General features: G+C 33.3%; 1 protein-coding gene across 2 annotated transcripts in view; it reads right to left on the bottom strand.

Annotated features, from left to right (window-relative positions):
• The window catches only part of LOC118185496 (putative ammonium transporter 3), a 115,260-nt gene that overhangs the window by 22,567 nt on the left and 76,666 nt on the right, over positions 1-16,027 (bottom strand). For both annotated transcript variants that reach the window (XM_035355360.2, XM_035355361.2), the window contains exons 5-6: positions 9,370-9,441; positions 3,671-3,730 (exon numbers count right to left, since the gene is read on the bottom strand). In XM_035355360.2, the coding sequence (XP_035211251.1) occupies positions 3,671-3,730; positions 9,370-9,441 (132 nt within the window). The remainder of the gene's footprint in view (positions 1-3,670; positions 3,731-9,369; positions 9,442-16,027) is intronic.

Genomic DNA, 16,027 nt, shown 5'->3' with positions numbered 1-16,027 from the left:
GTCAGGTCCTTGCATGTTCCCAAAGAAAGTAAGACGGAACATTGAACCTGATAGTAAATGGTAGGGAATCTCGGATTCATATTTCAGTTTTCTTCATCAAAACTGAGATGGAACAGGGCAAACTCGTACTGTCATTTATACGGTGCTCAAGGAGGGCCAACTCGTACTGTCATTTATAATGTGCTCAAGGAGGGCCAACTCGTACTGTCATTTATAATGTGCTCAAGGCTTTGCATTACGAGAAGAGCAATCGTTTCCCTCTTGAGCACGATGAGTTTATGGACCTGATTTGGAATGTGTCCGGACCAAGAGGATTAATAAAAACAACACTGATGAATTTGAAAATTTTGTGTAGAGTACAATGGAACTTTAATATATAACTGTTTTATATAAAATAATGAATTTAGTCCCAAACAAAACATAAAAACATAAACATGTATATGAACCATAAAAAACATAAAAACATAAACATGTATGACATAAATATGAACATAAGCATAAACATGAAATACCTAAATCTGTATTTATCTGGTCTTACGTAAATCAAGAATATATACTTGATTTACGTATAAGTATTATACAAGTATGTATTATACATGTTAATAATGGCATAACAGCCACAGGTTTGTTTTTGTTGTCGCTATTTAGGTGAAATTGAAACGGAGATAGGAAAAAAACTGTGAAGTGTTTTACGGATAAGTATAGGTACGGAAAAAGCTAATTTTTTTATATGGAGCTAAAAATCTCTTTCTATTTTATTTCAGAAACGCCTTACGATATCGATTAGAAAAGCTTTTTGTCAAGTGACAGGTTTGTAAAAAAATAAATCTTTGTCGTTTTCGTTTCTTAATAAATGAACCTTTTTCCCTAATAAATCTATAAAAAGGACTAAAAATAAGGAATACTGAGTAAATACGCCTTTTCCCATGGCTACAACGATGTATATTACTGTGCGATATCCATTATCTGTTTTCGAATTTCTCGCGTATACAAATTAAATTGATTTTATTGAAAGAAAAGATCCTTTAAATCAATTATACAATTAGTACTTAAAATCATATTGACAGATTGAAAGGTAAAGGTTTTCGTTAAATGTTTTACAAAATTTATCGTGATTAGAGGTGTCAAATTTGTTCAATATATCTTCTATTAAGAGTAAATCAATTTTTAATTTTATTGTGCTATATGTGATTATAAAGTTATCTACCTAAACCTAACTATTACTCATTGGATATACCTTTACCACGCATGGATATTATAATATTGCTTAATTTCATAAAAACAATAAGTGTTATTGTTATAATTTCTAGTTATATAATATTTTTGTTAAGAATGCACATTCACACTAGGAACTCTGTAATCCAATCCAATGCTAGTAGACATTTTGAATTTCAATAGAGGCTGTTTATGCTTGAATGGAACGAGTCCTAAAATCATTTAAAATCTAAGCTATACCATGATAGGTTTTCTTTTGAGATGATTGAATCCAGATCGTGAGTTGAATGCAATGAAATTTGTTTGAAGTTTATGAAAAAAGTCACTAAATAATATCAGAAATTGTTGAAAAATGCATGACTTGTATTGCAAGAGGAAATAAAAGGACATTTACATGTTACCAAGAAAGCTATGATGAATATATTGGCAAAGGCTGGAGTTATTTCACTTTCCATGTTATGAAGGAACTGCAAATATTGGACAGTCCGACAGTTAAGGATTCGACACATCCAAATAATTTGGTATCCTTTTCATTGAGATTCCTATCGTTCAATAAAATTCGAAACGTTCGGTAACTTCTTGACCTTTTTTGTCATTTTTAGCTAGTCTTTTATTAAAACCTTAGCATTTATATAATGCTTGCTTTATTTCATGAGAATGTTTCGAAACGTTTTGAAGATGTTGATAAGGGATAAAACAAACACAAGAAAATCACCAGAAACTGTGTAATATTATTCCAACACATTGAATAAAATTTATTCAAAATTTATATTTTAAATATCAGAATTTGTTATGCAAAACTCTGATCGCAGCGTCAAGAATATTCAACTTCAGTTCAATGCAAAAGATTCATTTTTATGACTGCTGTTGTTTGGAAACATACTATACAACTTTATAAAATGTTTTGCGAAAATAGTGGACAAATGTGCTGAAGAAATTTTTTATCGAAGAAGGCGAAAATGCTGGTAATCCAATGACCAATCACCTAAACTAGCGAAAACGGTTGAAAATACTCCTTTAAAAGGTCTATTATTTAGGCTTTCAGAAAGTAAGTTAAAATTGATAATAATGAACCAAGAAGACAAGAGTTAAATAGCTTAGATGATAGTGTGTGGAAATCGCAGAAGCAAAAGAAATGGGAACAGCAAATATTGAAGATACAGAAATACAGAATATACAGAAATATTGAAGATACATTACATTGAAGATACATACAATACAGAAATATTGAAGATATTAATAAGAAGATACAGCATTTCGTATTTTTCGCAAGTATTAACTAACGAGACGCTAGAAGACCGTATGAGGAATTATTCTCAAGTACGACAAAGTTCAGAGAAGTGTATAAAGAATCCTTTGTTAACTCAATATAATCACAGATGGCACCGAGTCGTGCTTAAAGAAGCCAAGACTTTTAGCTCAAAAAGGTAACGATCATCGTAGTAATCGTCGATTCACAGCATAATTTGTTTAGTAAAAGAGAGAATTATTTATAATTTTATGAAATCAATTTCAATCAAGCAAACAGTACAAAATTTATTATACTTAAAAAGAGGCAAACGCTTCAAGTTTTTTTTCTAAGTATACTTAATCCTGAATGTATACCTCTTTGCCAATATGGCAAACATCTATGCTATAATCGGTTTCGTCTGATACGCGTACTAGTGTCAGCATATAATATCGATCGATTCATAACCTCGGTGATATAGTTACGAAGATTTTAAAGACTAGCAAGAAATGGACTAACTCACAAAGTTCTGAAGATATTGAATATTAAGAAAGGGTGGAAACATATGGAACTAAGTCTTCGAATTAAATTTGCTGTGACATTCTCTTGGCGATGTCTTTCGAGAATATAATCATTTTTGACAGACCCCCCTCCCTTACAAGAAAATGTCACGTGTGATTAAATATGATAACTAGAATGGCAATCTCATAGAAGCTTTGCATCCTTGTCCTAAGTGTTTATGATACACTTTGGTGACGATAATTTTGAAAATGCTCTTGACAATAATCAGCATGGAAGCCAGCCTAACAACTGTCTTTCTGAAAGAGATAATCATTTTTTATTCAACTATGGCATCAACTAGCTTGTCCAAATAAATCTTTCTAAAAAATAATTTCTAATAGATAAATAAATCTTTCATAGATGTCGGCCTCACCTGCAAGAGTGTAGATAGTAAACGTTCTGAAATACGCGAAACATGCATTTAATTCTATTTTACTGCATTAAAATTTGGCACTGAATGCATGATTTACTTGTTATGCAGTTTCAAAATGGTTCACCGAATTATAAACAACAGTATTCTTTTTACGTTATTATTTATTTTAATATTCGAAAATTCATACGAATGCTTTTTAAAATATTAAATAGAATGATGTCAATAATATTAGGCTATTAACTACCAGACTGAATTGTAGGAAATTAAAAATCGATAATGTTTGACCGACCTACCTGAAAACTAAAGCAGCAATGCCACCGCCTACTGAAGAGTTGATGGTAACTATGGCAGATCTGAAAAATAAGAAAATATAATAGATTAAAGTTGTTGAATCATATTTTTATCAATTTATATTATTTGGAGTCTTAACTACTAACAAGAAAAGGCAAGCTACTTAATTGGAATGCAACGCACTATAAACTTATGAAAAATAATATTGCGGCCGAAGATATAACATATGCAAGGTAAAATTTAATTTGTAAATTTAATTTATTTTTTTAACTGGCTGTACGTTTGTTTCCCCTCCTCGTTTTGTGCAAATACTCATACACCCACATGTTAAAGAAGTACTAAGTATATTATAATATTGCTTTCAAACTAATTGATAAAGTCTATTTAAGTGAACTGACTGATAAAATGATAAGAGCTCTCACATTGTAAGGATCTTAAGTTTTACTAACGTTTATTTTATTTTAAATCTTTACTATCACTTCTCATTTTCTACTTCCGGCCAGAATTAAATTAAAAGCGTTAACTTATTTATGCAAAATTTGTCTGGTGAACGCCAAGTACTTAAGTTGTGGCTTTTTGCCAAGCGAGAGAGAGGAAGGAGTTAGTCGAAGCAGGCCGCTTGCCTCCGAAGTTTTACTCGGTTGCTGTTTGCCTTCCAGGCCAGAGGATTAATCCTCGTGACAATTTTAAACGTATTGTAGTGTTAACAGTTCTCTGTACTACATATGGCTTCCTGTTAATATCCAGCCAATCTTACACGTAGGCCCTTGTTGATTATTCCAAATTTAAGTTAGAGTTTAGTTATATTTTATATTCTTACGTTCAGACCACAAGTAGTTGGTCTCTGTATTCCGAAGTACGGAAATTATTGTAAAGAGTGAAAAATAAAGGGTTTTGTATACCCTTCCTGTGTATCTTGTCTACTTCCCAAAGTTATTGAACATAGCTTTAGTAAGCTCCCTGTTCCGAGTCAGGTCCTTGCATGTTCCCAAAGAAAGTAAGGCGGAACATTGAACCTGATAGTGGCGCCCAACGAAGAAGAATAACCATGGCCGAGTTTCAAGAAGAACCTGTGCTGCCTGCAGAAGCGGCTCAGAATCGAGAAATGCCAGCTGCCGCCCTGGAAGGATTTGGTTACATCGTCCAGACCATGCGCGCTTCGATGAAACCAGAAGCAACATTTAATGGAAACTCACCGGTAACCAACTTTTTGGAAAAATTGGATGACCACTTCATGCTCTACCCCGTGCACGAGTTTCAAAAAGTTAGCTTGGCTACCAGCGCTTTGAGGGGCCAAGCGCTTAACTGGTTCAAATGTATAGGCAGAAGTCTCTTGGGTCAAGCAGGAAGTCCCACCTATACTTACGAAAATTTCAAGACTGCCTTAGTAAAAGCCTTCCCTGTCGTAAGAAATCGTTCCAAATTAGAAGCGGAACTCTTCAGCATATACCAGAAACGAATTGAAAATCTCTCAAGCTTTATTTTAAGAAAAATTCACGTCTTCAAACTCTTGAATGGAAACCATCCGGATCCTGAGATAATTCAAGTGATTTTGCCGAGGTTACTTCCCCAAGTGCAAGACTTTATTGAATTAAGGAATCCGACTACACTGGAAAAGTTATTTGAGCTAGCAATCCAGTCTGAAAGTAGAAGAACGGCGGACATTGAAACAAGACGCCAATATCAACAACGAAACCAATTTGGTGCGCCAAGACCACAGCAAAGTCAAGCACACGGCTACGGAAGCAAAGCGAATCAGTGGGCAAGGAAACCCGAGCATTCAAAAACAGCCAGCGAACGTCTACAGTTCAATAGCAATCCAGGAAAAAAGTCTCAAGGCCAGTGGAAAAAGAAGGAAAGCATGGAAATGAAAAATGATTTAAACTAAAACGGATTTCTGCTGACGGGAGGGTGCGGAAATCCGAAGGCCAAGAAAACCCCTCTTCCTTCAAGTTAAATACAGTAATGGTGAAAAATTTGACTCTTCCGAAGATTGAAGTGTTGGTGAATAATATCCCAGCCACCGCACTCCTGGATACAGGCGCACAGTGTTCCTGTGTGGCAGAAGAATTTTTTAGAAAGTATTTTCGGAAATACCGCACATATAATTCGGATAATACGACAGTGTTAGCGGCGCAAGGAGAAAGATGTAAGTGCATAGGTAAATTACCGCTATACATCCGTATCAAGGACGAACAAGTAAAGGTTATGTTTTTTATAGTAAAGAATCTGCAAGCACATATTATCTTAGGAATAGATTTTCTTTCAGAGGCACAAGCAACGCTGGATTTTAATGAAGCGTCCCTTAAGCTGACGATGAAACCAGTTCGAGAAGAAAAGGCTGAACCGCCGATGTTAAACCTTGGCCACCTGCCTAATGAAGAGCAACGAAGAATCCGACAAGTGGTAAGTGAATTTGTTTCGTTATTTAGTGATATTCCAGGATTTACTCAGGTTACTAACCATAGTATTGACACCGGAGATTCAATGCCAGTTCGCCACAAAGCATACCGGTATGATAAGAATAAGGAAATAGAATGGCATATCACCGATATGCTACGTAAAAAGATCATAACGCCCATGTCAAGTAGTTATGCTAGCCCGGTGGTTTTATGTAAAAAAAGTAATGACTATCCATTGACACATCCAAAAAGGTGGCGATTCGCGATTGAATACCGTAAATTAAACTCCATAACTAAATATACGGTATATCCGTTACCTATTATTGAAGAAATTCTAAGGAACATAACATCGACCAAGTATATGACGACTTTAGACTTAACGACAGGTTATTTTCAAATAGGGGTTAGGCCTGAGGTCGTGCCTAAGACTGCTTTTATAACCAAGTCTGGCACTTATGCATTCCTGCGTATGCCGTTTGGCCTTTCAGGGGCACCGGAAACATTTCAGCGATGTATGGACATTGTGTTAAGGCCTGTTCTTTGAAAGTCTACATTTATCTATTTAGACGATATCATTATTACTAGTGATAATCTCGACCAACATGTACAGGATTTAAGAGAGGTGTTTTCTTTATTAAATGAGGCCGGTCTAAAAGTTAATGTCGAAAAGTGCAAATTTCAGCCCCTGAATTAAAATATTTAGGTTACAAAATATCTCAGAAAGGAATTGAGACAGACGAATCAAAAATAATCGCTGTACAAAAGTATCCGACTCCAAACACGGCGAAGAAGCTCTCTTCTTTTCTAGGACTTTGTTCATATTATAGGTCCTTTATAAAAGATTTTGCAGCTATTGCTGAACCATTGTTAAAATTAAAAAGGAAAAAGGCAAGATTCTCGTGGACGGCCGAAGCCAATAGTGTTTATTTATTTTTTATAAAATCTAATCTTTAGCAGTAAATAATGGCATAAAAGAAGCCACGTTGCCGACGCAGTATATGATAACATCCTTCTAATATTAGAAATAAATCACACTCATTACATATTTTCTAGGATTTCAGTATTGTTCGCGGTGTTATGTAGAGGATTTGAAGAACATCTTATAAAAACTCTCAAGCATTATCGTATCCTGACCAAAGGTTTGCATTGTGCAGCATGAGACTGTTTTGAAAATGAATGTTAGCCAGCCCCCCTACGATCGTTCGTCGAAGAAAATAACAGATGAAGGCCAGCTTAACGATCCACGAGCTTACACAAATTTTATTCGAGCCCCAAAAGGATAGGAGAGTTTACTGATCATTTCAGGTTCTTTTCGTAACAGTATTGTTCAAGAAAAATTCTAGGCATAAAATCCCGACTAGTAGAAAGGATGGTGCTGACTCCAGCTGCTAAGGCTATTTGGTATTCATTTGGAAATTTTGAAGCGAATATTTCAAACGCACTAATTTATAATTATATGATTTTAAACAATTTGAAATTTTTGTTTTATAAGAAACACATTTCTCTTGTTCACAGGAATTTACCTTTTCTTTGTATTAATTAATTAATAATTAGTATTAATTCATCAGGATATTTTTTCTGTCGATTAATTACTAATAAACTATTTTAAGATCAGTACTTCTTTCCAATAATATTATCTTCAAGAGCCTCAAATATCGTTGCACAAATGAGATCTAACTCAGAATAATATATCGCCTTTATTAAGGATCATTAGTGACTTCATATTTGAAAAATACGCCCACTGAGAGAGATGCACTTGAAATACAATCTCAAATAGGGCACTTATCTTAATACCCGGTTTACGGTCAGATATTTTTTCTTAGCTAATTCCAGATTTCGGAATCAGAAAAATGAAAGGTTCAGCAATAAATCCCACTCGCATTTCCAAACGACACAAAAAATGTCACACTTACAAAACATACATAAAACGACTTTATTGAATTGGGGGTCAATAAAGTCATCTTAGGATTTGAATTCAAGTTTGTTACATTCAAGTTTCGTCTTTAACAGCTTGCTACACCATGTTGTATGGAAAGTAAACTGAACAAAAGACTAACTAAAATATATTTTTATTAAGGAACGACTTTGCATTTTTATTTTTGTTTTCCCATGACTACCAACTCATGAGATTTCAAGATCGGCCTACACCGTGTGGTACAACATACATTCTTAACATTTCTAAATGCACGAAGACAACATGCATTAGCCGAGATGTTAAAAAGAATCCAATTTAGCCTAATTGTAACTGAAAGCGTGGCAAAGCTACACAAAGACTGGCTCCTTTCATAAATTCATAAATAAGAAGAAAGGAATTCTTCATAAATTCATTGATTGATAAAGTTTTGCTGTTTTTCTTTTAAAAGTTGTTACTGGATAAAATTATTGAATTGATCTTCTTGCGAAAAATTTATTGAATTGATCTTCTTGTGAAAGCATAAAGACTCCAATACCTCCTGATATAGGAAGAGGTCATGGACAGTCCTCAGTAGTCCATTAATATGAGTTCTTGAATGTCTAGATGCAGGTTTTGAAAACCGCCTCATACATTTGGTAATGATGTCAGAAATTACATATTTTGATTCGATCCACAGTTTTTCTGGTATATTAAACTTTGTATTCAGTTGACATCCAGCGTGTTAGCAAACTGCATCGTTCAGATAGTGTCACTGGTTGTCATTGCCCATTCGCTTATGTCCCATAATTCAGTTTTACATTTAAACTTTAAATATTGAATTTGACACGGTAATAGTATTGTTGCTAATTTTTGAGCCGTAATGTACAAATACATATCGAACTAAAAGACATTTCAAGTTGCCGGAGATGAAAATAAGACGTATATTCATATAGTTAATACCTAATATGTCAAACTTGTCAAAAGGGAAATCGAAACTGGTTACACCCACGACGAGCAAATCCATGAACTAGAAATCAATAACTTTTAATTTAAAGAACATGAGAGGTAAAACTTAGTTTTCAACTGTAGACATAACATCCCTTTTATACATATTAAAGAACCTTTGGATACGAAAACGGGAGACAAATGTAAGACAGCAAAATCAATAATCGAGTGGGTGGACTTATAATAGTTAAGCTAAAATTCAAAACTATCTGAAACCGAAGATATTACTGAGATCATATCGGGCACGTAATCGACATATTGATTGATAAAGTTTTGCTTTTCTTTTAAAAGTTGTTACTGGATAAAATTAAGGTACATTACCTGGAATGAATGATGGAAATACACTATGTAGTCATGAAATTACCCTTTTTCAGTTAAATAACTAAAAGAAACATCTTACCTTGCTGCATACTTCCATTTGTGACCAGAAACTCCAAATGTGCTTCCACAATTAAAACCAAGCCAACCCCACCTATAAAGAAGTAAAATAGCATTATTAGACGAATTATATAATGCAATTTCTGAAAATCATAAACCAATTGAAAATAAAACAGCGATTTAACTGAATGTTAAATTTCCAGTATTTTCCAACTATTTTGTTTAATTGAAATCAATGCTTTCAACTATTTCAAATATCTCTTTTAGATGAGTGTTTTCTATAACAATGAATACTCAAAAGTCAATTCGGCAATCTAACGGTTTATCTGTTTATATTACATAAAACTATAAGCTTTACTTTTGGGTTCAAATTCCTAAAAGCAAAAATCCTCTTACTCTACTTTTCATATCCGTTTAGGGATGATTAAAAAGAAGAAATGAAGAATTTCGCCGTCGTAAGTGTTAATTAATATCTTCAATTTATAATTTTAAGCCACACGTTTTAAGTTTTACTGATCTTGAGTAAAAAGGCAAATTTTTATAACAGTTTTGGTGAGATATATATAGACTTCGCGAAATCAAATTAAATTAGTTACACATGGTAATGATTAGAAATCTTCCGAATATCTAATTGTTTTCTACCAAATAATTTAAAACAAAATGTAAATATTAAAAATATTTAATCATGCAACTATTGCTGTTAATGAAAAATAAATTGATTTTAAGATATAATTCATATCTTTTAAATTAGTAACGTAAACTACAAAAGCAGAGCAGGTTTGCAAGTATTTAAATGATGTATTCAAAAGCGATTTATTCTTGGATGAATTCTGAAGTAGGCTTGGGGTAAAATTGCCCTTCATTCTTTTGTGACTGAAGACTTAAAAATTTAAAAGAAAATTCTGGAAACGCTTTAAATGTTTATTCTTGTTTTGAATAAGTTTATTTTTATACAAAGAACTCACTTGAAGGACTGTCAATGCTAGAGTTTTTTGGGGAAGCTTCAAGCCAGCCAGCCATTTAAGAACGTCATCATGGTTTTTTGGGGGAAGAAGGGAGATAAATTCCTTCATTTCTATACCGGAACAGTTCAAAATAACTAGTTCAAAATTTTTTCAAGTAATCCGAGAGCTACCTAAATATTTCTATGATTAGTAAGTCACTTAAACAACGCTATAGCTGAATGATTGAATTCATTCTGTGAGAAATGGATACCATAGTAACGGAAAAAAACGATTTCTATCAATTCCAAATAAAAAACTTTACATACAGGCACCTCAAATTTGGGTCATTTGGAAGTCTTATAAGGTATTTCTACCGCCTTCTTAGCGAGCCTTCGTGGTGTAGTGGTCTGCACGCTCAGCGCGTTCTTGAGTGGTTCGCGGTTCGATTCCCGGCGAAGGCATTGCACATTTTTCATCTTGCCTGCTTCCAAAAAACACCTTATGTCTCTACAGTCTAAGGTCAGAGAAACATAATTAAAGTGACGTTATCACGATTAATATGGTGACATGTATGGTTTGGTTTATTGGTTTATTCGATTACAGCAAAGCACACGAGGGATATCTGCCTTCGTGGAGGACTTTCTAAGGAAAACTGGTTCATATACGCATTACACACGGGGAAGACCACGAACACGCCCATGTAGGCAGCCCGTTGGCAGGATTCGAACCTCGGACTGAAACTACCAGTGTTCAGCGACTTACCCGCTCGGCCGCTAGTGTGCGGTGATATGTATGACTTGTATAGAAGCACAGCGTTTTAAAGTATTTCCAGTGCTAGGTCAAGATGTATCTTATAATCAGATAACGGATGTATGAAGATTTGAAGAGGATGTTGAATACAAAGTTTAGCAAACACGGTCATGCGGTTAACAACTAGTCCAAATCATCTTAAATACTGTTTAAATTTAGTTATGAGACGCATTTAAATCTTTTTGTAGGAGTCTGAGCTTAAACAGGAAAATAAAAGATAATATATTAAAAAAAAATGGTTAGTTAAACTAACTCTAATAAAGAATTGGTATCAAAATTGGTTGTTCTAGCATCGATCACGCATATCATTGATAGGATTCGAACCGTTTGATGCAAAGTCTGTACCAATTCTTTAGTTATACTAACATTTTTCACTTATTGTTCCGAAATAACTGAAATATACTTATTATTTTAAATAGTTATTTGTATATATATTATTTCAAAAGCCTTTATGGCATTGGACTTTCAAATATTTGAATAGGCACTGGTCGGTAATTCTTCATATCTGGAATTGCATCCAACATACTTCTCTCTATAACGTAAGTGAAAACTACAAAGAGCTTGTCTTCAACCAGTCAGTCCTTAATACAACAAGAAGACACCTTAGTGCTTCGGCAAAGAAGAAAAAAAAACAGAAGGGTTTTAATAAAATTTCAAACATAAGCACAGGCGCGGGCTAAGGAATATCCATGCTTCAGAATCAGCCACGACAGTGTTGATTCCTCTGCATTTAGCCAAAGAAACTGGATAACGAGCAAAGCTTCAGGCGCTACAAGATTGAGAAAGAAACAACACTACAAGGTTGAGATTATTTTGATACGTTCCCCGCTTCAGCCGTTCTATGTTTCAGGAGTACTAAGGTCCATGCTTGGTTTTAAATCAAAACTTCAAGACGTCATTTTCAGTTCCTCAGAAAAAACTAAAAATGCATATTTCTGACGCATAATATAGTAATGTTCGAAGCTTGAGAGCAAAGTTTCGGCAGAGGCTCTTTAAAACTCACATTGTAAATAAAAGCCGGTTCACAGTTTCTGAATTACGAACTTAAATGTCTTCAGCAGAGTTTTATATTGTTAAAATATAAATGGTGAATGATGAAACAAGTATTAGTATCTACTTACTTCCCAACCACATTATCTGGAGGTAATTCAATACTTACGAAATACCTCAGCAATTTTTACAGCTTCATTAAACATCGCTTATTGCTCGAATTGTAATCAATCTTCTGTAATTATGAATACAACGCCTACTTAGAGAAGCGCCAGCAGGAAAAAAATTGCTGTATTATTCTCTCTGACAGGTTTTTCGCCCTAATATGTCAATTACTGAAAGATATAATGGGCATTATGTTTTTCCTTTTGTTGTAGTCCTGTCGATGGAAGATTCTTTTATCAAACATTAACGAGCCCAGAAGGGGCAAAAACCGATGATTTATCACAGAAAGCCCTTACATAACCCACTTTTAGCCAAAAGCGATGATTTTGGAAAGAGCTAGGAAAGAAAGATTGCGATGTAAATTTCGAGGCATAAAAAATATATTTATGAAATAATGAAATAATAATAAAAATTTGCTTTCTTTTGTGGATGGTTGTCGTACTATTTTTTTCAAAGCACTAAAATATCACCACTTTTATCTTTAAATTTTACCTTGCTGCACATGCATAATAGCTCTAATTACATTAGCTTAATTACAATAAATTACTGAGTGTATTAGGAATATTAAAAAAAAAGAAATAAATTAGTTTTTCCCCCTACCATAATTCTTACAGCGAAATAGTTTTAAAATGGTTTTTAAAAGATATGGATTGGGAAATTTTCTTAACTGACATTTAAATTTTATTTTTACTAGTTAATCGATGATCATGTGCTTTTAAATTTTATCGCTTAGCGTTTTCAATAATTACGTGGAGTTTTGACTTTAATTACTCAGCAAATATGATTTTATGTTTTCAGACTGAGAAATAAACAAGTGTACTCTAATTGGTACAACCGCTGTGTTGAATTAAAATGGTTAAATCATAATACTGTAATTATAAATTTTATGGTTAGTTAGTTATATTTTTTTAAAAGTATTTGATCAACATATCTCACAGTATCATCGTTTCCACAAAACCCATCATTTCTACATAATAATTTATAAGGTATTTCTCCCGCCTTCTTAGCATGGCTTTGAAGTGTAGTGGTCTGGGCGCGTATTCCAGATACCGTGGTTCGATTCCTGGCGAAGGAGTTGCTCCTTTTTCACTTCTCCTGCTTCCAAAAAATACCTAATGTCTCTACAAATTATTTATAATAATTTAAAAACAATCATCTTCTATCAGCATATTCAAAAGCATCGGTTGGCTTTAATCAACTAGGCAACTAGAGCAAAATATTCGTGTGTTATTTGACAAAGAATGTTTTCTTGGAGAACTGTATAGAGGAAGCTAATTCCAATTCATATTGTTACGTGTGTATGGGCTTATAATAGATTGAATGCACATAGGTACGATGATAGGTTGATAAAATTTATTTTATCAACACACAGTGTCCGAGATCACAGACAGATCTCTTCACAGTGCTAAAGACTACTATCAGAAGTTACATTTTGAACTACTAAGAACGTTAAACACAAGGCAATGCAAAGTGCTTCCAAAAGGCGAAGCTCTCAAAAGTTCTCAATCCTCCGTAATTGATTCTGAGCTAAAAACGACTAAAACTGATAGCAGATGCTCTCTCTGGCCTTATATAGTTTTCACACGGCCGCCGAGAAATTTCTAGTACTTCTCAAAATTAATGGAAGGCATTTGAGGGCGGGCAGATTTGCAGTTTCATATGTAATCAATTACAGTTAATCACAATTAAATTATAACGGCGATAAAAAGATTGGAACAAAATGTCGCCAAATGCGGCGACCTTTCGCAATTTCCCACCAAATGTGGGGAGAAAAATTAGTTGCCAAAACCATCGCCAGCTTGGCGATATCTCGCCAAATTAGCGAGACAACCGTTTACTGAATATTAGATACACTTTCCACTGTATTCTTACTTTTCCGGAAGAGCATCACTTCTCCAGATTTTAATTTTACATTATACAAAAAGATACAATAATTTCATATAGAATTTCACTAACATCATCTATTCTGTGTACAGAATTCGTAACAATATTACGTATAAGTAATGTATTAAATATAGTGGTATATATAGTGGAGTAAATGTAATAAATATAGTGGTGTGCAAGTCGTTTATCCTATGTAAATAAATCGTTTGCAAGGCTTCCAATATTAACAAAAGTAGTAATGTACAGCACCTTATCCACCAGGCCGGTGGTAGACCGAACAAATGAGCTCAAGATAATTCAGGGTTATGACAGAAGCAAGAAATGCAAATTCATGATTTTAGCATATTAGCGAAAAGTATAAAAATGCTTTGAAACTTCAACTGATCTCTGAAGACTAAATAAAGCTAACAAAAACTGAATTTTTTATCTTTCACCTCATTAAGATAGTAATCTGATCTCTTTTTTATGTGAACGTCAAAATCATCACTTGGAATTCTGAGGTAAAGGACCAGACGTAATTTATTGTTGTTGGTTTCATGTCTAAGAATATTCTGACAGATAGTGAGTAGTTTAGGAGCGACTGATAGAGCGTGAGAGTCTCGATGAGACGTAGTTATGTTGTTTTATGGGGCACTTAAGTTGTTTCCTTTTATAGTCTTCGAAGATCAAAATGCAGTTCGCCATATTTATAATGCAGTGAATATTCTATAGTTTCCTCATTGATGATTCGATAAATATTCTAATTAACCATTGGTTATTCAGTGAATATTTTCATAGCGATTTTAGAAATATTCTAATGTCAATTTTAAAAATTATTTTCACAATACCGTTTAAAAACATATCCTTTGATTTAAAAGAATGTACATATTTATTTCCTAAATGTAATGATTATTAAATAGTGGAATTAATATAAACATTTTTCCTAAAAAAGAAAAGAGAAAGTAATAAATTTTTCCGTTGTTTAAATAAATAATTCTGTTCTTTTTTTTTTAGCCCTAAGGGGCAATTTGCCCAGAAGGACTATTAATTTTGTTTCGGCATTTTGCGTCGTGCAATGTAAAACGGCGTTTCACTTTTCAGATTGTTGCCACCAAATATTAGAGGCCTGCATTATATTTAAAGAAATTAAATAATGAAGAATGTGCATTAATGAATGTATGTTTCTCGCATTGTAAAAAAACGGTACCTAAAGACATCAAATTTTGAATAACGTAGTCCGCCACTCGAATATGGACATCTGGAAGCCGAAATTTGGCATTTGTTTTATTATATATTTCATAATTCGTAAAACGTTAACGAATTTTTGATTAACAAACTCAAAAATTTCAAAGAGAGCAATGTCAAAACTGTAGGAAAAAAATATTTTTATCTCCAGCGCGCCAGACTGTGTATCGGAAATTCTAAAGCTATGTTTTTTTTAAATATTTTGTGATATTGCCGTTGAACTGAATTTTATGGTTTAAGTGTAAAGAACGTGACATTTAATAAATGAAAGTAAGACATAAAACGTAAAATCAGGAATCGTAATTTAAAACCTTTTTAAATTACGATTATTTCAGATTTTTTTTAATAAAGTTTTATTCGTATGCAAGCTCATAGGAAACCTTACAAAATAAAACTTTATTACGCTATCTTTATTTTACATGGCTTATTTAATTTTGTGTCTGCATGTAAAATAATATATAGATATTAATAAATATTCTTTAAAATTAGCAAATGTTTTCAGATTGCTATATCTAAAATTCTCATCAAGAGCTTAAAAACTGATTTAGAGTTTATAAGATTGCACTGTGATTATAATAAGTTTAAACACTACGTAACCTTACGAAACAAATTTTCTTCTTATCTCTAACCAGAATTCAGCAGCACATATCTCATACAACAATC

Source organism: Stegodyphus dumicola, chromosome 7 (assembly GCF_044657685.1).
Source record: "Stegodyphus dumicola isolate Sdum_Otavi_A_Nest chromosome 7, ASM4465768v1".
NCBI lineage: Eukaryota > Metazoa > Arthropoda > Arachnida > Araneae > Eresidae > Stegodyphus > Stegodyphus dumicola.
The sequence above is the reverse complement of the archived record's forward strand: the minus strand, read 5'-3'. Positions and strand labels throughout refer to the sequence as shown.